General features: G+C 40.0%; 1 protein-coding gene across 1 annotated transcript; it reads right to left on the reverse strand.

Annotated features, from left to right (window-relative positions):
* Window positions 1-23,165: 23,165 nt before the first annotated feature.
* Window positions 23,166-23,867, reverse strand: LOC128046264 (peptidyl-prolyl cis-trans isomerase A-like). The gene has a single exon (XM_052638385.1). The coding sequence runs from the start codon at window positions 23,865-23,867 to the stop codon at window positions 23,166-23,168; it is 702 nt and encodes a 233-aa protein (XP_052494345.1).
* Between the last annotated feature and the right edge of the window lie 583 nt (window positions 23,868-24,450).

A 24,450-nucleotide genomic window follows, 5' to 3' on the forward strand; every position in this document is an offset into this window, starting at 1 on the left:
AATAAAGAAATGAGGTGACATCAAACTAAAAATAAAAAGCTGCACAGCACAGGAAATCATCAATAAGATGAAAAGGAAATCTGTGGAATGGAAGAAAATATTTGCACACCACATATTCATAAGGGGTTACGATGCAGAATATATGAGGAACTCATACAGCCCAGTTAAAAAAAAAAATGGAAATAACCCAATTAAAAAACAGGCAAAGTATCTGAATAGACATTTTTCCAAGGAAGACATACAATGGCCAGCAGATACATGAAAAGGTGCTCAGCAGGTAAATGCAAATCAAAATCATGATAAGGTATCACCTCACACCTTCTAGAATGGCCATCCTCTAAAAGATAAGAGATAGCAAGTATTGGCAAGGCTGTGGAGAAAAGGGAACCCTTGTGTCCTGCGAGTAGAAATGTAAATTGGTTCAGCCAGTATGGAAAACAGTATGGAGAGTTCTCAAAAACTGAAAAACAGAACTGCAGGATGACCCAGCAATCCCACTTCTGGGTATATATCTGAAGGAATCTAAATCACTATCTCGAGACAGCTGTACTCTCCTCTTCATAGCAGCAATATTCAGAGTAGCCAAGATGTAAAAACAATCCAAGTGCCTGTCCTCATGTGAACGGATAAAGAAAATGTGGTTTTATATATACACATATAATGGAATTTTATCCTGCCTTAAAAAGGAAGGGCATCTTGTCATATGCATTGATAAGGGTAAAGCTGGAGAGCATTATACTAAGTGAAATAACCCAGACAAAGACAAATACTGCATGGTATTACTTATATATGGAATCTGAAGGGAAATAAAAAGATCAGACACATAAGAAGACCGAGTAGAAAAGTAGCTGGCTGTGGCAAGGGTGGGGAGCTGGGTACAGTGAAGGAAATAGGAGAGGTTGGTAAAGTGTTGTCCAAAAAAAGATGAATAACATCTAAGGATCTAAGCATAATGTGACTATGGTTGTTAACAGTATATTTATTGTATGGCTGGATTTGGTAAAAGAGTAGAACTTAAATGTTCTCACCAAAAAAGAAAGTAAATATGTGAGGTGCTTCATATGTTAATTAACTCAATGGGACCAATTATTTTACAATGTAGACATATATCAAGACATCACATAGTACACTTTAGATGCTTTATAGTTTTGTCAATTATACATCAAAAAAATGAAAGAAAAATTTTAGCTAATCTGCCTGAGGATACAACATTTCCACCTCTTCCTTCACACAATCCTTCCCCATTATTTTATTTTAAAGAAGCAAGGCCTTCTCTTACTCTAATCTTTCCACAGTGTATTACCCTACACTAGAAAAACCTCTGTAACCCACTGGGGTAAAATAGAATAGATATTGGTATTGTTGTTGAGAAAGGGAGTCACTGAAGAATTAATAATACATCCTTTTCCTAGTTTTACTATGTTTTACATATATTTTCCTACTTTGCTTTTAGTAAAATCAGAGGAAGATGTCAGTTATTTGGTGCTAGGTTTCCCCTGATTTTTGGCTTATGTTTCTAACAGAAGGCAAAGAATTGAGGGCATTGCTGTAACAAAACTCCCTTTATTCCCACCTTTTTATTTACATGAACAAATTTTTTTCCACATCTATGTTAATAATAAAAGGCAAAAACAGTGGGGAGACAATACTGAGGTTGAAGCCTATCTCAATTTAGTCATAAGACATTACTTTGCCAACAAAGGTCCATCTAGTCAAGGCTATGGTTTTTCCAGTGGTCATGTATGGATGTGAGAGTTGGACTGTGAAGAAAGCTGAGGGCAGAAGAATTGATGCTTTTGAACTGTGGTGTTGGAGAAGACTCCTGAGAGTCCCTTGGACTGCAAGGAGATCCAACAGTCCAATCTGAAGGAGATCAACTCTGGGATTTCTTTGGAAAGAATGATGCTAAAGCTGAAACTCCAGTACTTTGGCCACCTCGTGCGAAGAGTTGACTCATTGGAAAAGACTCTGATGCTGGGAGGGATTGGGGGCAGGAGGAGAAGGGGATGACCGAGGATGAGATGGCTGGATGGCATCATTGACTCGATGGACGTGAGTCTGAGTGAACTCCGGGAGATGGTGATGGACAGGGAGGCCTGGCATGCTGCGATTCACGGGGTCGCAAAGAGTCGGACACGACTGAGCGACTGAACTGAACTGAACTGAACTAAATGCATAATTATCTCTAAATTGATACCTGACCTAATTTTAGCAAAAGTTAAATGCTTGACCTAACTTTAACAAGACTATCCAGTCCTCATCCAGCTCATTAAGAGACATGTTTAAAATAAAATTTTGTTTTTTCTCTTTAATAATCAAAATTTATACTTGTATTATCTTTATGAATAGTATATAGTAGTAATAGAAATGATAACTCAATCCAGAATAATTTTTAAACACAGGTGCATGGTCACCTATATAAAAAATGCAGTTTCAACATTTATGCCTTTTGTTGTGACAATTAAGACAATTGACAAAAGACAGTAATAAGAATATGTCATATTAGGATCAAAATTTTTAATAGAAGAGTGAAAGTACAAGTTTAAGGAGAAAAAGGAAAGATGCAAAATCTCATTATTAAAGAACAGCTTGTTCATGTATTTTTTTAAAAATAGATGTTGTGGTACTTAGATTCTGTTGGTTATATTTTTTACAGTGCTGTATTACTTTTTTAGAGACAATATTTACAGTAGACTGGAAGTTACATCCTTTGCAACTATTTTAACTTTGGATGAAAAATTTTAGATATCAGCTTAATAATATGCAAGAGAATACAAAGCTCTACAAGATTCTTTTGGAAATGTTTGCAAGTAAAAAGTTTGAAGACCACTATTTTAGGAAACTCTGTCAGCGATCAATGTGTAGAATGGAATAGAATAGGGAGAAATTGGGCAGGATACCAGTTAGGGAACAATTGATTTTTTCCAGACATAAGAAATTTGAACTGTATTAAGTTTATAGTCATGAAAATGAAAATAAACAGACTGAAACCAAAAGCTACAACGAAATAAGAATTGTTAGTGTCAGTCCCTGCTTCATTTCATCTTAAGTTTTAAATATTGTCAGAACTGAATTCCCGTGTTCTCCACCTGTGGCTTCTGCACAACTTGGTCTTGAGCTCTTTCCTATCTTCTCTTCCCTCCCTCCTCCTTCCTCCCTTCCTTTCCTCCTTTCTTCTTTTCTCCCTTCACCCATTGTTCATTAGATACTCTGCAAAGTGCTGGTACTTCTGAAACAGATAAAATCCCAAGTCCCTCGCCTACAGTAGGGAAGCTTCCAGCTGAGTGTGGTGCTGAGAGAGATGCCATATGCGGCTCACATAACTCCACCTCCCTCCCGTTTGTAACACGCTGAAGGCTAGGGAGCGTAAGGGTCCATTTCCCAGACTTCCTGTGTTGCCCAGCCTCTACCCTAGCAGACATACGAATGTCATATTTGGAAAACAAAAGTGAGACAGAGGTGGCGCATCTGCTGTGTCCAATAGCAAGCAGGGATGCGGAGGATTCGGTTTTCTGTGGCAGTGTAGTGGAGGCCCCAGCGTCTGCTACCTGCTTCTGTGGGTGCCAGGGGCATCCATTTTGATGACGTGGACCTGGACTGATGCCATGTGCCTGGAACCCGCAACTGGGGCTCCCATTTCCTTATTCCCCAGCTTTCTGATCTTTGCCCAGTTATCTGATCATGGCACAGGCAATAGCTACCTTGGTTGACAATCATTCCTGGAAGCTCAGACTGGAGCCTGTTTCCCCAGACTTTCTAACAATTTATTAACATGCAGTTCATTATATTAAATCTCTTTAGTTTCGATGAGCTAGAGTGGCTTCTTTTATTAGCACCCAAATTCTGAATGACACAAATGAAGCCCATCATTTCTCCCGGCCTCCTACCAGCCTCTGGGATTGTTTCCTAGGTCTCTTTTTATCGTCAGAGCTGTTACCCTACAAGCCAGGGATAACCCTAGAATGGATACATTGTTGCCTGAGTTGCTACTGTTCCTCTCCTGTGTATTTCCTCTCCTGTGTATTTTAATTCTGAGAACTAGAGAAGGCAATGGCACACGACTCCTGTACTCCTGCCTGGAAAATCCCATGGATGGAGGAGCCTGGAAGGCTGCAGTCCATGGGGTCGCTAAGAGTCGGGCACGACTGAGTGACTTAACTTTCGCTTTCCACTTTCATGCATTGGAGAAGGAAATGGCAACCCACTCCAGTGTTCTTGCCTGGAGAATTCCAGGGATGGGGGGAGCCTGGTGGGCTGCCCTCTATGGGGTCACACAGAGTCGGACACGACTGAAGCGACTTAGCAGCAGCAGCTGCAGTCTTTGACATGACTTGTTTTGATCCTCTTTTTAGTGAACTAGAGTCTCTCCTGCCCTGTCCTCGTGACAGCTCTTCATGAATAGATCTAAAAGGTGACTTTGGAAGTATTAAACACTTACAGACTGTTTGTTTCTCTCTCTCTGTGTTCCACCCACCTGCTTGGGACTCCTTTACTTCCTTTTGTGCCCTTTGGACAGTATGCCTTGCTCACGTGGCTGCGCCTTCATGGTGTATCTCTCTGTAACTGGGTAATTAAATTTCTTTTAGAGCACTGATTCTGTTTAGCTTGGATGATAAAGGATCCACCTGCAATGCAAGAGACCGGGGTTCCATCCCTGGGTCGGGAAGATCTGCTGGAGAAGGGAACGGCTACCCACTCCAATATTCTGGCCTGGAGAATTCCATGGACAGAGAAGCCTGGCAGGCTACACAAAGTCCGTGGGGTCACAAAGAGTAGGACAGGACCGATCAACTTTCTGTTTAGTTGACCTAAGAAGTCCCCTGGAGAGCTCATTTAAAATGCAGATTGCCCAACCCATCTCTGATTCTGTAGGTCTGAGGTATGTCTGGTAGTCTGCATTTTAAACAAATGCAGCAGGGCTCTCTGACCCACCCTGACCTTGCATTGCACCCTGACAACTCTCTGATGTCAGTGCCTACCCCACTTTGACATCAGAGAGTTGTCAAGGTGCAATGTAAGGTTAGGGTGGGTCAGAGAGCCCTATTGAGAAATCTGTATGCAGGCCAAGAAGCAACAGTTGGAACTGGTCATGGAACAACAGACTGGTTCCAAATAGGAAAAGGAGTACGTCAAGGCTGTATTTAGTCACCCTGCTTATTTAACGTATATGCAGAGTACTTCATGAGAAATGCTGGACTGGAAGAAGCACAAGCTGGAATTAAGATTTCTGGGAGAAATATCAGTAACCTCAGATATGCAGATGACACCACCCTTGTGACAGAAAGTGAAGAACTAAAGAGCCTCTTAATGAAAGTGAAAGAGGAAAGTGGTAAAGTTGGCTTAAAAGTCAACATTCAGAAAACTAAGATCATGGCATCCAGTCCCATCACTTCATGGCAAATAGATGGGGAACCAATGGAAACAGTGACAGACTATTTTTCTGGGTTCAAAAGTCACTGCAGATGGTGACTACAGCCATGAAATTAAAAGACACTTGCTCCTTGGAAGGAAAGTTATGACCAACCTAGATAGCATATTAAAAAGCAAAGACATTACTTTGCCAACAAAGGCCCATTTAGTCAAAGCTATGTTTTTTTTAGTAGTTATGTATGGATGTGAGAGTTGGACTATAAAGAAAACTGAGCGCCGAAGAATTGATGCTTTTGAACTGTGGTGTTGGAGAAGACTCTTGAGAGTCCCTTGGATTGCAAGGAGATCCAACTAGTCCATCTTAAAGGAAATCAGTCCTGAATATTCATTGGAAGGACTGATGCTGAAGCTGAAATTCCAATACTTTGGCCTCCTGATGTGAAGAACTGACTTGTTGGAAAAAGACCCTGATGCTGGGAAAGATGGAAGGTGGGAGGAAAAGGAGGACGACAAGGATGAGATGGTTGGATAGTATCACCAACTAATGGACATGAGTTTGAGTAAACTCCAGGAGTTGGTGATGGACAGGGAGGCCTGGAGTGCTGCAGTCCATGGGGTCGCAAAGAATTGGACATGACTGAGCAACTCAGCTCACTCTCACTCACCCCACTTTAGTGGGTTAGAGCAGAGACTGGGTCCTAGCTCCTTCTCTCTTCCAGGCACCATGAAGAATGAGGGAAGAGAGAGGTTAAAGGTAGCCCGTAGGTTGCAAATTTGGATGAGTAGGATTATGATGGAGCACTGATTCAAACAGGGAAATGAAAAAGGAAAGCTGGTTTGTAGAGGAAATAATGAATTCCATGTGAGACATGTTGGTTTTGACATCCAATTGAAGATGGTGATTATATTGTTGGCAGCTTGTAATTGATTGATGACTCAGGTCTTGAGGTTGAGTGGTGAGATAAATTCTCTGTTTGGTGAACTTCAGAGAATTGCTGCTGTAGCTAAATTATTTCTTTAATGTGATGCAACCATGATTGTCCTGAAGATGACATAGATCTATTGGTGTCATTCCCAATATGACATGGAGTCAAAAACAATGTATTTTGCATTTTCTGTTGGATTGTAGAATAGGAAAAGTGAGAGGATTCATGGTGGGATACTCAGTGTTATATGTTGCTTAGGAGATGCCTAGGGCCTAGCTCTTTCCCTTAGAGCTCTCCTCCTCTCCCTCAATCCTTCCTTTGCTTTCCTCCAGCTAACTGACAGACATATCTGTGTTTTATAAATTGGGGGAGGCAAAATTATGTAGGATAATTGCAAGAGAAGAGAATAAAACCCCAAACTGCAGTTATTACTGTAAATGTTTCAACTGGGCACAAAACTAGGTAATATGAAATAATACTTTTCCTATAGATGTCTCACAGGTCTATGTCTAGGCTCCATCCAACCTATTGTAGAAACTCTTTTTCATCACTCGGACTTAAAGCCATTATTTAAAAGTGGCTTTCAAGCTCTCTTTTCAAGTGAAATCTTTTGTAGAAATAGTATATCAGAAATGTAACTGTACTTGATTGAGTTCAAATATATACCATTTATTTATTCTAAAGTTGTTGCCTAAGTTTCATGAGAACAGCAAGGTTATTTTGATGAAGATAAAAATTTTAAACTAGGATACATGGATGATGGTTGTATATGAGCAAACATTTCTTTCCATATATATAGTTTAAAATCCTGATTCAGTCAGAAAAGTGGATTCAAATTGAACGGTTAAAAAAATGTTTTGGAATTACAGGACACTATAGATAAACAGATATGGTGCCATAACCCTAACTCTGAAATCTACCCTAAAATGATTTGACCGTGGTAGTGGGTCAGTCATAAATAGTCATTGAACACTTAGTATGTACTAGATACTGAGACTGCATTAGAGAAAACAGACACATGGAATTTATACCTAACCAGGAGGATAGTCACTAAACAAATAATTCTAAGTGATTATAAGTACTTAAATTGCAAGGTGAAAGGAACTCTAATAAGTATGCTGGGGATGCATGACAGGAGACCTAACCTTGTACAAAAGTGATCAGAGATGTTCTCCTTAAGGGACATGATGTTTAAGTTGAGACATGAAAAATGAATAGGCAAAGGGAAGAGCAAAAAAAGTGTTCCAAGTAGATAAGCTACTATGTGCGATGGTGTAAAGGTGGGAGAATCATGGTTTATATGAGAAACTAAAACTTGTCATGGCTTTTCTCCAGCAAAGCTGGAGAGACTAGTGAGGTGTTCATTAGAGGCTGTAGGGTATAAGACTTTCTAGCCAATGCAGTGGAATAATTTATAAACTATTAATTGATGTGTTTTTAGTGCCTGTACTGTATTAACCATCAACCTTCCACCACTTGGGCTATAGGCAAAGAAGTATTTCCTCAAGATGTAAAAAGAATACCACAGAGAAAAAAACAGGAACTTCAAATTTTGACTTTTAAATCTAAACAACAAAACAATAATAGAGGCCAGAAACTAGAAGATATGGGGCACTGTAGTTGCTGAGTAAGGTTATAGTACAGGGCCATCATAGGGTGCCTAAAAGGACTGGCAGAGACCTAGAGATAAAGATGACCTCCAGCAGGCTGTAGGGAGAAGCCAGATACTATCCTACGTGGCCAGAAAGTGACACATAAGTGTAGGCTGACCTTGAGGGTACTGGGGATACAATGCAAACACTGACGAAGCAAGTGACTAGAGGAGGAAGGATCAGGGATCATTACGTTGGGGTGGTGTTGAAGTCCATCAGTTAATATTTCCTGTATCATCCTGACATGTATGTTAAATATTTGGGCATTATTTAAAAGATAATGGAAAGCCACTGAAGGATTTTAAATAAAAACCTGATTTGATATTGTCTCTGTAGCTGGGTATAGAAAATGATTTGAAGGAGATGAGGCTCATCTGGAAGGACGTTACAGTCATTTAGGTAAGAGATGATAGTAGTCTGTGCAAAAATGGTAGCAACTGGAGTAAGAAGAAATGAACAGCTTACAGACATCTGTTTTAGTTGGCTCAGGCTACTGTAATAAAATATATAATAAATACTAGGTGTCTTAAACAATAGAAACTTACCTTCTCACAGTTATGGAGGCTGAAAGTCTCAGATCAAGGTCCCACCAGGGCTGGTTTCTGGTGAGAGTGCTCTTCCTGACATTCCGATGGCCACCTTCTTACCATGTCCTCAAAAGGAAGAGAGATCTCTATTCTCTTTCTCTCTCTTCCTCCTCTTATAAAACCACAGTACTAGCTAGAAGACGGCAGGAGGAATCAAAGATGACACTTAGTTTTCTTGAGTAGAAATGATAGTAATGTTTATGGAGATTAGGATCACTGGAGGTAGAGAATATTTGGGGAAGAAATATCTGAACCTAATGTTAAATGTGTTTATTTTGAAGTACTATGAGCTATGAGAAAGCAAATGCCAAGAGAGTCAGTTGATTGTATGGCTTTGGAATTCAGAAAAGACATCTGGGGTACAGATGTTGATTTAGGACTTATCTCTCTACAGATGGTCAGTGGCCATGGGAGTGGGTGAGAGCCCATAGGGCAGTGATTCTCCATATTATACATGCATCAGAATCACTTGGTTAGCTTGTTAAGACACAGATCACTTGGCCACACCCCCCAAGTTTCTGATACCACTGTACTTTCAGAGGCATAAAAACAGTTTAAGACTTTTGAAATTTTGACTTTCAAGAGAGCTCATAGCAATTTATATTTCTAATCAGTTGAGTATGAGAAAGCCTACCCCACTGTACCCTTTATTTCATTCAATATTGTAGTTTTTTGATGTTGGGGGCAAAAAATGTGAACTAATTGCAGGGCTTTTTTTGTTGCTGTTGTTTTCTTGGCCACTCCACACATCATGAGGGAATCTTAGTTTCCTGCCTAGGGACTGAGCCCATGCCTTCTGCAGTGGTAGCTTGAAGTCAACCACTGCACCACCAGGGAAGTCTCTAATTGCAACTTTATTTTGCACATCTTGGGTATTTTTTAAAATTGTCTTTGTTTTATTTATTTATTTTTAAATTTCTGTCAGTGAGCAGCATTTCCCAGTTTTGCCTCCCCCAAAAAAATTCTTGGTAACTTCATCACGTGGGATTATAGGATGCCTCTGTGATGGTGAACATTTTTTTCCCCACATTTAAAAATGCTGTTTGCATGTCCTTCAGTTTTTGGTAAAAACCTTTCTGTTTTTACATATTTATCTTTTAGCACATCTATCAATTCTTTGGCCCCTTCAATACACCATCACATTTTGTGACTGACATATTTAGGAGATAACTCACGTTGATGAAATGTACCCTAATGTGTGTGGATCATCACAATTAGGCAGGTCTTTAGTATTCATCTCTATGAATATGATGAAAATACTCTGCTACTGATACTTTTCCAAGTTGAATAATACAAAAATGTGACCTAGATGGTGCTGGAGGCAGTTTCCATGTAGGATAAGTAAGACCAAGACAGTCATTCTGACTGACCTTAGTAGGTTGTCCTATAGCCGATTATAGCCCAGAAAGTCTGCCTCTTCGTCTAAATGTAGATCACACTTGACTGGCTCTGGTAAACTGGCCATGACTTAATATTCCATTTTACACAATCCCACTTCATGTGAAAGCCAGCCCACATGCTTAGCAATGAAGCTACTGATGACAAAACCAGATCCTGCTACGAGCTCAGCTATCTTGTCTCTGTGGCTCTCGCAGTCAAAACTGGGTTTACTTTTCTGACAACTTCTTTTAGTCACCATGTTAGATGACTTGAAATTGTACTCCAGTGTATGCTTCAAACAGTTTCTGACTTTCCTGACCTGCAATCTCCCTTGTTAATTTGTCATAACATCTGCCCGGGCTCCCTGTCATCACTTCCTTTGGCACTTGACAATCTCAGTGCAGTGAAGCTGGGATTAGGTCTGGTTTCATGGCTGTGAAGCAAATGTTCCTGCAGTCATCATCAAGTTGCATTTCTTAAACCCCTACCCTAGTGTTAGTTAATCATAGAGATACTTTTTGGCTCTTTGAAGTGAAGGATAGTCGGCAGATTGTGCAGAAAGTGAACAGAGACATAATATGGCCTCATAGCAAGGCCAATTCTCTCCAAATCCAAGGGACATTGGATTTTACAATACATTTTTACTCCAAATGGGGATTTGGAGATCCTCTATGTTTTTAGATGGGGAAATAACAGAACATAGTGGAATGGACTTGAATTTTGAGTTTAGCGGGTCAGTCCCCTGGCTGTATGATCTTGAGCAACTTTGCTTATTTCTTAGAACTTGTTCCTTCATTTGTGAAGTGGGGTAATACATTTCTTACAGGGCTGTTGTGAGAATGTGGAAACATGTAAAACACATTGCAGGTGCTCAGATGTTAGCACCTTCCCTTATTGACTAGGAATAACTATGAATTTGTGAAACAGGTTGTCAGTACATGACTAGGATTCAGAAAGTAAGTTCTTTAATGAGAGCCTGACTCTTGGTTAATACTGGCTCAGCCACAAGGGCTTGGGTAATTATTTTATTGCCTTGAACTTCCTTTGGCACAGGGCCCCACCCACCCCACATGAAAATGAATACTACTGAGCAGCCAAGTGTTCCTCAGTTGTAAGCACTCTCAACACAAAGGTGAACAAAGGAATTTAATGACCAGAAAGCAAAGAACTGCAATTGAGTATTACACATGAAGAACAAGATTCCTGACAGATCCAAGGACTCTCATATGCCATGTCCTTAGCATGGCTATCTTCCCTTCTCTTTTTATAGTCCACAATGATAGGAGGAGACAAGGAGGCAGATACAGAATGTTCCCGTTTGGGGCCTGTTGAAAGCCTCTGATGCAGCTTCCTGCCAGACCGTCACTTTCTCTTTACTGGAGATTTTTCACAACTATGATAACACCGTAACTTGAACTTCTGAAAATCACAAATTAGGTAGAAGCTGGCTGGGCTTTAGATCCCGCCTATGCAGAGGGAGATGAACCATCCAACTTAGACTCAAGATATGCTGATCACTATCATCCATATCAGTTACTAAAACAGGGTCTCTAATCTTTATGAGCAAGACATTGTTGACTTATAGTCTTATGGCTGTGTTTACTCCAAAGAACATATTCTTATAAATTTTTAAAATTTTCATTCTTTTGATTAATTTGGGCTGTTGTCCACAAAACCTCCCTTCTAATCCAAATTCGACAGGTGTAACTATTTGAATATATTTTACTTTAAGCATATTGAATAGAGCTATGAAAATCAGAATTTGTATAAAATATAATGTAATTTGGAGACTGGTTATTAACTTTATAAAAAAAGAGTTCCTCCTCTAGTTGAAACTTCCTTAGCTCAATGGGAAAGACAAGCAGGGCTACATGGGAAGAGCTCTAATCTAGATCCTAGGGCCATCACCAACTAGGTTTATCTTGTTAGTTATATCAGATAATTATTTGGCCCTCAAAGAATTTCTTAATATTGGAAAGTTTAGCAAGATATTCTCCATTGTTTCTCCTGTAAATTCGAGTTATAGGAACTCATTTCTTGTGTCAATCAAGGCCCAGATTTCTTTCTTGGACATTGAGTTATGTCCAATAACTCTTGTGGAATTCTTAGTGGAGTCAGGAATTTCCCAAGCTCTATTTCCCATAATTCCTGAGTTCTACCATTAAGCATCACTGGTAATCGAGTTCTAAATATTTTAACAACAGCAATATAACTTTAAATTTAATGGCATATGGAGAAAAAACAGTTCAAATTAAAAGCATGCTAATATGTTTCATATGAGAATAAGCTTATTCAGTAAACTTGCAAAGTTTCTAACAATGTTATATGTTACAACTAATATTTGTATCTATTTGTTTCTGTTTCTTTTTTTTCTATTTGTTTCTAACTAATGCAGTATTACGTTTTACATTTATATCTATAAAATCCATTGAGCAGTGCCTTTCCCATTTGATTCAAATGTTTGCAAGTTGACACTAGTGAGATCACTTTCCTTTAAATCACACCTGCCATAATACATAATTTGAGACCTAAATTTAAATTCATACTACATTACAATTCCCTTGCCTTTTTCTGATTCATTTAAGAAGGTTGATAGTATTACTCAAATTTTTTAACATTTTGGATAACTCATTATTTAAAACAAATTTGAGAACCGAAACTCCACTAATCATTAGAATGACTTTAAAAGTGACTCACCGAGTTTGGTGGTCAGCCTATTTTTTAAAAACTTGGTTCGAATGGAAAATTGAAAAAGCAAAGGGCTATTAATAATGACAGGAGGTGGGTGTATGAACAGGTGTAGTAGATTGTGGTGAGAGAGATGTGAAATTGCTGCATTTCTAAAGAACCACATCCCCATCCCCATTTTTTTTGTTACCTTCTTCACAAATAGTGGTTTTATGATTCAGAAAAATATGTACTGAATATTTAGACTACACCATCAAAATATTTTTCATTCAAGAAGCTGAAAAGATTTCAGTATAAAGTTTTAGTACTCAAAAGTAAGAATGAGTATTACTTGTTTTAACCTGAACTTTATACCAATAAAGGAGATCAAACATTTTCATGAGTATTTATAATGACCATGACCAGAAGGTCCTTCATTTCCCACATCTATGCAGTTATCAGGTCTTACTGGCTCTATGTCCTAAACATCTTCAGTTTCATCCTCTTTTCTCTGTCTTTACTGTCACCACCTACGCTCACGCCATTACCATTTCTTATGATTCCATCAACTCCCAACTATATTATTTCCAATATTGAGTCTTCATTCTGTGAAAAACTACTGACCTTCTAAAATAAAAGTCTGATTATGACTCTCTTCTGTTAAAACGGTTTCAGTGAATTCCCATTGCCTTAAAAATAAAATTCATACCTTCAGCGTAACATGGAAGATTCTTTATGATCTGACATTTGTGCTTCTGTTCAGCCTTATCCTCTCTCTCCCACTCTACAACTTAACTTCTTGGTTATGCTAAACCAAAATTTAGCTTCCTAAATGCACCTTGTTTTCTTACCATACTTCTGTGCACGTACTGCTCGTCTTGCTTGCAATGGCTTTCTCACTTTTTCATCTGGGAAACTCTTACTCATACTTTAAGACTCAGCCACCATCTCCTTTCTTCATCTCTAATCACTCTTCCAGTTTGGTGTTCCTCCAGTACGTTCCCGTAGGTGCCCCACTGCCTTCTTCATTCTGCCCTGAATTGTACCTCATCACAGCACTGTAGTACAGTTGTCCACTTTGTCTATATTGAGATCTCTTAGAGGGAGAGAATTGTATCTTCTTTATCCTTTTCTCTCAGCACGTAGCATAATGCCTGGCACAGAGTAGGCCTTCTGTAAATGTATGTTAAGATAACCAATGTATAAATACCCTGGGAAAGAAAAATTCAACATGGAGCAGCTTTAAAATGGGATAGTTATGACAACTGTTTAGATTGTTTTCAGTGCTATTGAAATTGCTATGTTTTACAATAGAAAGGCTAAAAAAGTATAAAAAAAACTCACAGAAACATTATTTTTACTTGACTAGAAAGAACCACATTAAACCCTTTCTTGATACACTTTTATTTTACTTAGAAAAAGAAGCTTTTTCTTCCCCTCCATAATTTTGTAAATTCATAATTCCCTTTCTCAAACTGCAGTTGTCACTGGCATCTTAAATCTGTGAAACCTTACCAATCCCAGTTAAAACAGTAGAGGTAACTATTGTTAGCACTTCAACAACCACTCTCTAGAGTAACTAGGAATTCTCCCTAATGTATTTTCACAATGTAATTCTGTGAAAAACCCAAGTCCCAAAACAATATACTTTCATAGGGAGAAACAGTAGGCACAGCAAGGATGAATCTTCATAAACTTGGGCATCCAGGAAGTATTATCTTTTTTTTTTTTTAAATATGATGGTCATTCTAAGAATTTGATTTCTACATAAGCAACCCACTCCAGTATTCTTGCCTGGGAAATTCCATGGACAGAGGAACTTGGCTAGCTACTAGTCCATTGGGTCACAAGAGTTGGACGCAACTTAGTGACTAAACCACCACCACCAAGATACTGAAAACGAAAGTTGAAGCATGTAGCTTTCTACCAGAACCAAGTGATGGAAATTATTATCTAAGCTCCAAAGCACATAATATGCCTTCTGGGGAGTTCAAACCAATTTCAAGTAAGTTAAGAATGTTATACAAGGTTAATGCATGGAATAAATTCTGTGTAAATTAAAATATTATATAAGGTTCAAAGTATATAATATTGTGTTGAACAATAAAAATTTTCAGTGTCAAAAAAAAATTATTTTTAAATTGTCAACATTGTATCTGCCAAACCAAGGATGTCTGCAGGACAGATTGAGCTTCCTGGTAACATGTTTGGACCTGTTGATCCATACTTTGATTATTCAGTTTCCAGTGTTTCCTAACATATTTGACACCAGTATACAAGTAAAAGTATGAAAATATTTGTACAGCATATTCAAAGCTTCTTGTTGCCTAGAGGTATCTCAAATGTGACCTCCTAATGCTTAGTTCTCAGCCCTCCCCTCCACCCCAAATTATTGAGGGGTTGAAGAGCTTTGTTGGGTACCCCTTCATTGCATCTCTTTGCAGTGCCCACCAGGTGTGGCCCAGCCTACAGTAGAAAGCATTGAATAGTGTTTGGAGAAAATGAGATGACAGTAACTTTTGGTGATGGTGTAATTGGTAAGAGGGGATGGTGGGAGGAGAAATCTGAAAATGTGGAGAAGTATTTGGTAGAAAGCAGGGAGGGTGGCTGGCTAGAGCACCTCAGTGAACAACCTGAGTCCTGAGTGGTGGTGTAATTCCCTCAAAGGTCGTTGTATCTCTGAGGCCTGGCACAGAAGCTGACATAGTGAAAGTCGCTCAGTTGTGCCCGACTCTTTGTGACCCCATGGACTATATGATCCATGTAATTCTGTAGGCCAGAGTACTGGAGGGGGTAGCCTTTCCCCTCTCTAGGGGATCTTCCCAACCCAGGGATCAAACCCAGGTCTCACATATTGCAGGCCGATTCTTTACCAGCTGAGCCACAAGGGAAACCCAAGAATACTGGAGTGGGTAGCTTATCTCACCAGCAGATCTTCCCAACCCAGGAATCAAACTGGAGTCCCTTGCATTGCAGGCAGATTCTTTACCACTGAGCTATCAGGGAAGCTGACATAAAAAGTGCCTAAAAAATGTTTGTTCAATAAATGAAATACAATACCAAAGTGTTGATTCCAGGAGTGGCCTCAACTCTACCTTGGGGGGAATAGGGTAAAAGTAAAAGCAGTTCCTTATCTGTCCCACCCATGAATACTTAACCTCTCCTTGCTCCTTCTCCTCACCACACCCCCTTCCCTGGAGAATTCGTTATCCTTAGGGATCAGACTCTTTTTCTATAACCCTCAAAAAATATTCCTAGATTTATGTTTTCTTTCCCCTCTCTCTCTCTCTTCCCCCCGCCCCCATGATAAGGTTAAATGAAAGAAAGGAAATACTAGTTGGTTTAAACCAAGTAAGGGTGAGCAAAGACTTCTAAGGGATAAGAAAGCCAAAAGACAGAATTACTGGATGGACCCAGCTTCTGGATTTCAACTTCCTTCATTCTGCTTAAAACTGATCTGCTCCAGGACACCCCCTCACTGCACTCCTTTCTCCTTTCTCACCTCCCCTTGCATAATCTCCATCCGCTCTACCTCCCACATTAAGAAAAAAAGACTTCCCTCCCTCTGAGATGTTACAGCTCTTTGCCTTGGGGTAGAGGAACTTCTGAAGTGCCAGGCAATTCAAATTATTGCTGTAAACAGTGAGCAAGAGGAATAATTATAATAATCCTTTTGAAACTCAAGAGGTTTTCACTACTTTCCACAAAATTAAAGGAGAAATTGAGTGGTCAGTTGGTGACTCATTAAAGATAATTTTTAATTATCTATTACTATGTGATTTTAATTATATAACTCTTAGAGGTTCAAATAATTGTAGGTTATTGCTATAATAAAACTCCTTTCAGTCCCGTCTTCTGATCTATGTGAATAAGTTTTTTCAGAGCTTCACTAGTGGTCCAGTGGCTGGGACTCCACACTCCCTGTGCAGGGCTCCTGGGTTCCATCCTTGGTTGGAAAACTGGATCCCACATGCTGCAACTAACTCCTGACACAGTTAAATAAATTAAGTAGTTTAAAAAATAGAAAAGAACAAAATATATGTCTAAATTCTGGCAATATGTAATATTAGTCCATAGACGCATGTTGTTGTGCAGTCTCTAAAGTCGTATCTGACTCTCTACAACCCCATGGACTGCAGCACACTGGGCTTCCCTGTCCTTCACTGCCTTCCAGAGTTTGTTCAACTTCATGTCCATTGAGTCGGTGATGCTATCTAACCGTCTCAGCCTCTGCTGCCACAAATGCATACACTAATTGAAAAAAGGCCCCTTCATGGTAGGTGGTGGTAGTGGTGGTGGTGGTTTAGTCACTAAATCTTTTCTGACTCTTGGGACCCCATGTATGGTAGCCCACCAGGGTCCTCTGTCCATGGGATTTCCCAGGCAAGAATACTGGAGTGGATTGCCATTTTCTTCTCCAGAGGATCTTCCCGACCCAGGGATTGAACCTGGGTCTCCTGCATTGCAGGATTCTTTACCACTGAGCCACAGGGAAGCTCCTCAGGGTCTGTCAGTTCAGGTCAGTTCAGTTCAGTTCATTTCAGTCACTCAGTCGTGTCTGACTCTTTGTGACCCCATGAATCGCAGCACACCAGGCCTCCCTGTCCATCACCAACTCCCAGAGTTCACTCAGACTCACGTCCATCAAGTCAGTGATGCCATCCAGCCATCTCATCTTCTGTCGTCCCCTTTTCCTCCTGCCCCCAACCCCTCCCAGCATCAGAATCTTTTCCAATGAGTCAACTCTTCGCACGAGGTGGCCAAAGTACTGGAGTTTCAGCTTTAGCATCAGTCCTTCCAAAGAACACCCAGGGCTGATCTCCTTTAGAATGGACTGGTTGGATCTCCTTGCAGTCCAAAGGACTCTCAAGAGTCTTCTCCAACACCACAGTTCAAAAGCATCAATTCTTTGGCGCTCAGCTTTCTTCACAGTCCAACTCTCACATCCATACATGACCACTGGAAAAACCATAGCCTTGACTAGATGGAGCTTTGTTGGCAAAGTAATGTCTCTGCTTTTGAATATGCTATCTAGGTTGGTCATAACTTTCCTTCCAAGGAGTAAGCGTCTTTTGATTTCATGGCTGCAGTCACCATCTGCAGTGATTTCGGAGCCCAAAAAAATAAAGTCTGACACTGTTTCCACTGTTTCCCCATCTATTTCCCATGAAGTGATGTGTAGAGGGTGGCAAAATAGGTGAAGGAGATTAAGAGGTACAAATCTCCAGTTATAAAATCAATAAGCCACAGGGATGTAATATTCAGAATAAGGTATATAGTCACTCATACTGTAATAACTTTGTGTGGAGAGAGTTGATTCCTAGATTTATTATGGTAATCATTTTATAATGTATACAAATGTCAAATCACTATGTAGTATACCTGAAATCAACAAATATTGTACACTAACTGTATTTCAACTTTAAAAAATGAAACCTCATCTGCTTCAGGGGAGTAGCAATAAATGATGACTAAAACTTTTTTAATCAACAAGTAGCAATATAAGTATGTTACTTGGACATACGGAGGTAAAAATAGAAGTAGTTGCCTGTTGAAAATGGGAAGTGGGGGGAAGGCACGTAATACTTTGTTATATGTCTTCTAGGACAATTTGATGCTGTTTAAACCGTAAAGAAGGCTTCCCTGGTGGCTCAGATGGTGAAAAACCCACCTGTTCACCTGCAAAGCAGAAGACTTGGGTTTGATCCCTGGGTTGGGAACATTTGCTGGAGGGCATGGCAACCTACTCCAGTATTCTTGCCTGGAGAATCCCCATGGACAGAGGAGCCTTGCGGGCTGCAGTCCATGGGTCGCAAAGAATCAGCCATGACTGAGCAACTAACCACGCAAACCATAAAGATGTGTAACTTTAGTATTAGAAAAGCTAATAAAATAACACATGCTTATCATACCCTTATTGGAGTAGTAAATAAATAACAGAATCTTGAATTCATACACAAAAAAGAAAAAAAGACCCATTATCTCATTAAAGCATATATTTATAATAAAATTTTAACTTTGCACATTTAACACTTATTTGTGTTATATTCTTTGATCATTTTAATCTATGTATTAACTGTAATGGTAACTAAATACAAAAAAAAAAGTAACACAGCTTTTAGAACCAGAGAATATATCCATTTGCATTCAGATTGTTATTGAAAAAAATTGATAGTGATCAATCAAAGATTTTCAAACATCAAAACATGGCATAGGGCTTCCCTGATGGCTCAGTGGTAAAGAATCCACCTGCCAGTGCAGGAGACACGGGTTCAGTCCTTGATCCAGGAAGATCCCACATGCTGAGAAGCAACAAACCTGTGTGCTATAGCTATTGAGTCTGTGCTCTAGACCCGGGGAACCGCGACTACTGAGCCCACATGCTGCAACTCCTGAAGCCTGTGTGTCGTAGAGCCTGTGATCTGCACCAAGAGAAGCCACCAGGTTGAGAAGCTCGTGCACCGGAAGTAGAGAACAAAGTCTGAGCAGCAACAAAGACCCAGCACAGCCCAAACAAAAAGAATTGAGTAAATAATTTTTAAATGGTTAATTAAAAGAAACATATCAATAGTTATGATACTCCAAATCGCATCTTTTGCCATTATTTAAATTTGATGAAAAAATTTATATGCAAATTTCAAAAGATATTAGAGAATATAAAGTTTTTCAAAGTTATTTTAGGGATGTTGCAAGCAGAGTCTTAAACACTGCTGTGTTAGGAGCCAGGACCCAAATCTTCGGACCAAATAAAATCCTATGTCCTTTTTTCAGTGGTTGGAGAGAATCCACCTTTATTAGATAAAGATGGATTTATCTTTATTTATTGTAATAAATGGTCTTATTTTTCACTTTGGCAGTGAAGCAGATACTAAAGAATGCTGCAAGAAAATGTCAGTAATTAACTGTTATTCAGATAGGAGAAAATGTCTAGGGTATTTAGCTTTAAATAACTTCTAAATGCAGATGATTCCTGAACTTATAATTCTACCCCAGACCTCTTTTCTGAGGTCTAGATTTACGTTTCTAGCTACCTGTGACATGTCCACATGGTATCTTCTCGCAGGCAATTTGCCAATGTCATGTCCACAGTTACAATTCTGGTATATGATTACCCTCCCTGGAACCCCACACTGGTTTCTCTTCTCAATAAACATCCTTTCCATCAGAGTTTCAGGCACTGTTATCCCTTGCTTCTGTCACAGTGACAGCTGCCACCACTGATACTCCTAGATTACTTGGAGTCTAAAATGGGAAAAAAAGAAATGGAAAAAAAAAATTAAAACACTAGGTGATTTCTTCTGTCTTCTTTGAGCATTAGAGATCCTCTTTCTTTTTCGTGGGCCAGAACTAGAGGCTTCTGGAGTCTTTCTGTCCAGGACCAGGTCCCAGTTCTGGTTTCAGTCTTCCCTGAGTCCAGACTAGGAGATACTAGAAGGGACAAAAAAGAAAACAAAACACAGGAAACTCCCTGCTGATTTAGCAGGATTTCACATTTTTGTCTTCTTTTCCAACCTGACTACTATATTTCATTTTAGAGCAGTCATTTATTCTGTCCATGTTATGTCTCCATTCAGTGGGAAAGACAGGAGGGAGTCACTTACCCTCAACTAGAACCTCGGTATTCTGCATCTTCACTTCTTTTTCAGAAGCATTTTCCATTTTATAAAATAGGTAATAGGCACCTACCACACTCTTGATCAGACATTTAAGCTGCTTTCAGTTTCTCCATATTATAAACTGTAGTGAATATATGCTTAGAACTCAGGAAAATCTCTTTTTGTGGGGCTTAGGTCTTCCAAGCAGATTTGTATTATAATGAGACTTCTTCTATTCACCATCAGGATCTCTCTTATATTAAATGAATCTAGTAGGTATTAATTTATAAACAAGATCAAGGAACTCTGTTATGGTACAATAGTTCACATTTAGGGGCAAATGTTGTATGTGACCTTTAAGACCACAACTGTCTTTTTGCAATGTAATTTGAAGGTGTAGGAGTAGTCCAACTGTAAGTTTGATCATTGTTGATACGACCCTCGGATGCTGGATAGTGCCATAAAAATCAGTCTCCCCCTGATTCTCTCTGTCTCTCCAGGGCAACCTGGCGCAATAGGATGCAGGTCAGAGTGATGTGTTACACCTTCTGAAACCTAGAGAAAGCACTGCTTTCCTCTCCTATGGGTCTGAGGCAGCCCCTGTGATCTTGAGAGACATCCAGATGCTCCCAGTTCTCTCCGCTGTCAGGATGCTCTGCCTCTGTTGCTGGAGTGGTGACAGTTACAGACCTTTCTCTTGGGGTAGAGATTCTCATCTTTCCATCCCACTGAGTCGGCCAAGGGCTAGAGGTGACATAAAGCTTGTTTTGTTTTTTTTTTGTCATGTATCATGATTCTGTATTGTCCATGTAAGGACTCACTTGATTAGAGCAAAAAGAACCAGATTTTAGTTCCACCTTGAGTAGTAGGAAATTTCTCTGATTTTCTTCTGTCAGATTAATCTCTCTATATGGTTAGATTTCTCTCCAGAAAGATAGTACCAACTTTTCATTCCTACTAATCATATATGAAAATGCCTGTCTCACCATACCTTTGCACATAATTATAATTTTTAATATTCACTAATTTGACAAGAAAGGTGGCAGTTTCTTACTCTAAATGTGTATTTCTTTCATTGCCTGTGGAATGGAACATTTTCTGATATTCATTGCCAGTTGAATTCCTTTTGTGAATTTTCTATTCTTGTTTATTGCCTGTCTATTTCTCCACATTTTTTTGTTATAATTTTAATGATTTAACACTTTATATTGATCATTCAGAACAATCAGAGTGAAAATATAGAGAAATATAGGTGGTAGAATTTGCCTGCCAATGTAGGAGACATAAAAGGCATGGGTTCATTCCCTGGATCAGCAAGATCCCTTGGAGGAGGGCATGGCAACCCACTCCAATATTCTTGCCTGGAGAATCCCATGGACAAAGGAGCCTGGTGAGCTACAGTCCATAGGGTTGCAAAGAGTCAGACATGACTGAAGCAACTGCGTGCAACGCAATCTTAGTCTCCAGTTCTGATCATTTTGCTGCAGGGTTTATTCTGTGGTGGCAAAGTTGCCATTCATTACTGAAATCTAGAAAGACTCCAGAACTCTAAGTTGAGGTAGTGGTCTAAGTTTTCTTCCAACTCTTTGATAAGCAGGTTACCAATGCTCTTCTTTCTGCTCTGCCTGCCCTCTGGTGGAGGTGCCAAAGAGCAGACTAGGAGAGCAAGCCAGCTATAAAAGGGGGTAGGTGTTGGGGGGAAGACCAAGTTATGCCTAAATGGCAAACCAGCCCCTGAATAATTAAAGAACCAGTGTTTGACTTAATAAACCTCTGTTCCTTGGCTTCTCTAACCTCAAATTGTGTCCCCACAATAGAATCTATCATAAGGCAATTATTCCCAAACTGGTACTTCTCCATAGATACTGCTCTGCACCTTTGGTTTTGTTGACCTGATAATTCTTACACAGGGAAAACATTTTCTTTCCCAATTTTATATCCGGAAAAAACACAAGTTGGTGAATTAGAAAGAGCTAGGAAGTGAGGGTTCCGTTCCCAGATCTGTTGTTGTTCAGTCACCCAGTCATTTCCAACTCTTTGCGACCCCAGGGACTGCAGCATGCCAGTCTCCCTGTCCCTCACTGTCTCCCAGAATTTGCCCAAGTTCGTGTTCATTGCATTGGTGATACCGTCCAGCCACTTCATCCTCTGATGCCCTCGATCTTTTCCAGCATCAGGGACTTTTCCAATAACTCTTCTGTGTGCATCAGAGACCAAAATAATGGAGCTTCAGGATCAGTCCTTCCAGTGACTATTCAGGGTTGATCTCCATTAAGATTGACTGGTTTTATCTCCTTGCTGTCCAAGGACTTTCAGAAGCCTTCTCCAGCACCACAGTGAGAAGGCATCAATTCTTTGGCATTCTGCCTTCTGTACAGTCTGTCTCTCACAGCTGTATGTGACCACTTGGAAGACTATAGCCTTGATTATACGAACCTTTGTTGGCAGAGTAATATCTCTGCTTTTCAACATACTGTCTAGGTTTGTCAACACTTTCCTGCCAAGAAGCATTTGTCTTCTGATTTTATGGCTGCAGTCACCATCCACAGTGATTTTGGAGCTCAAAAAGAAGAAATATGTCACTGCTTCCACCTTTTCCCCTTCTATTTGCCATGCAGTAATGGGGGCGGATGCTGTGATCTTAGTTTTTTTAATATTTAGTCTTAAACTGGCTCTTCCACTCTCCTCCTTCACCCTCATCAAGAGGCTCTTTAGTTCCTCTTCACATTCTGCCATTTAGAGTGATATCATGTGCATATCTGAGGTTGTTGATGTTTCTCCCTCCTATCTTGATTCCAGCTTGTAACTCAACCAGCCCAGCATTTCTCATGAGGTGCTCAGCATATAGGTTAAACAAACAGGTTGACAGCAGATAGCCCTGTAATACTCCTTTCTCGATCTTAACCAATCAGTTGTTCCATACAGGGTTCTAACTGTTGCTTCTTCTTATTTTTTTAATTGTTTAGTTTTTATTTCATAATCACAAATTTAACTTTGCAATCCAGCTAAACTTGGAGGGGGATAAGGAAAATATGGAACCCAAAGAACTATAGCGAGAGCACAAAGATTATAGGATATTTCGAGCAGATGGGGTGAAGGGGTGCTCTCCTGGGCTACAGAAGGATTGCTCTGGTGGTTAAGTAAAACACAAGTCAAATTTATTAGATTTGTCCGCCAGTCAGCAATGGTGATCTTGCTGGTCTTGCCATTCCTGGCCCCAAAGCGCTCCATGGCTTCCACACTATTCATGCCCTCTTTCACCTTGCCAAAGACCACATGCTTGCCATCCGACCACTCAGTCTTGGCAGTGCAAATGAAAAACCAGGAACCGTTTGTGTTGGGGCCAGCATTTGCCATGGACAAGATGCCAGGACCTGTATGCTTCAGGATGAAATTCTCATCATCAAATTTCTTGCCATATATGGACTTGCCACCAGTACCATTATGGCGTGTGAAGTCACCACCCCGGCACATAAATCCCGGAATTATTCTGTGAAAGCAGGAACCTTTATAACCAAATCCTTTCTCCCCAGTGCTCAGAGAATGAAAGTTTTCTGCTGTCTTTGGAACTTTGTCTGCAAACAGCTCGAAAGAGATGCAGCCCAAGGGCTCACCGTCGACAGCGATGTCGAAGGATACTGTGGGGCTGACCATGTCTAGACAGCACGGGAGGCTCTGGGGTGGCGGCATCTGCAAGGCCTAACTGTTCCTTCTTGACCCACATGCAGGTTTCTCAGAAGACAAGTAAGATGGTCTGCTATTCCCATCTCTCTAAGAAGTTTCCAGTTTGTCATGCTCCAAGCAGTCAAAGGCTTTAGTGTAGTCGATGGAACAGAGGTAGATGTTTTTTGAAATTCCCTTGCTTTCTCTGTAATCCAGAAAATGTTGGCAGTTTGATCTCTAGTTCCTCTTTCTTTTCGAAACGCAGCTTGAACATCTGGAAGTTCTTGGTTCAAATAATGCTGAAGCCTAGCATACAAAATTTTAAGCATGATCTTACTAGCATGGGAGATCAGTGCAATTGTCTGATGGTTAGTTAGCACATTCTTTCGCACTGCCCTTCTTGGGAACTAGAATGAGGATTGACCTTTTCCAGCCCTGTGGCCACTGCTGGGTCTTCCAGATTTGCTGATATAATGAATGCAAAACCTTGATGGCACCATCCTTTAGGGATTTGAATAGTTCTGCTGGAATTTCATTGCACCCACTAGTTTTATTAACAGCAGTGCTTCTTAAGGGCCACTTGACTTCACACTTCAGAATGTCTGGCCCT

This window comes from Budorcas taxicolor, chromosome 4 (genome assembly GCF_023091745.1).
Source record: "Budorcas taxicolor isolate Tak-1 chromosome 4, Takin1.1, whole genome shotgun sequence".
Taxonomy (NCBI): Eukaryota; Metazoa; Chordata; class Mammalia; order Artiodactyla; family Bovidae; genus Budorcas; species Budorcas taxicolor.

Excerpts from the sequence above, each read along its gene's own strand:
- LOC128046264 (XM_052638385.1), bottom strand. The coding sequence starts at position 23,867 with ATGCCGCCACCCCAGAGCCTCCCGTGCTGTCTAGACATGGTCAGCCCC.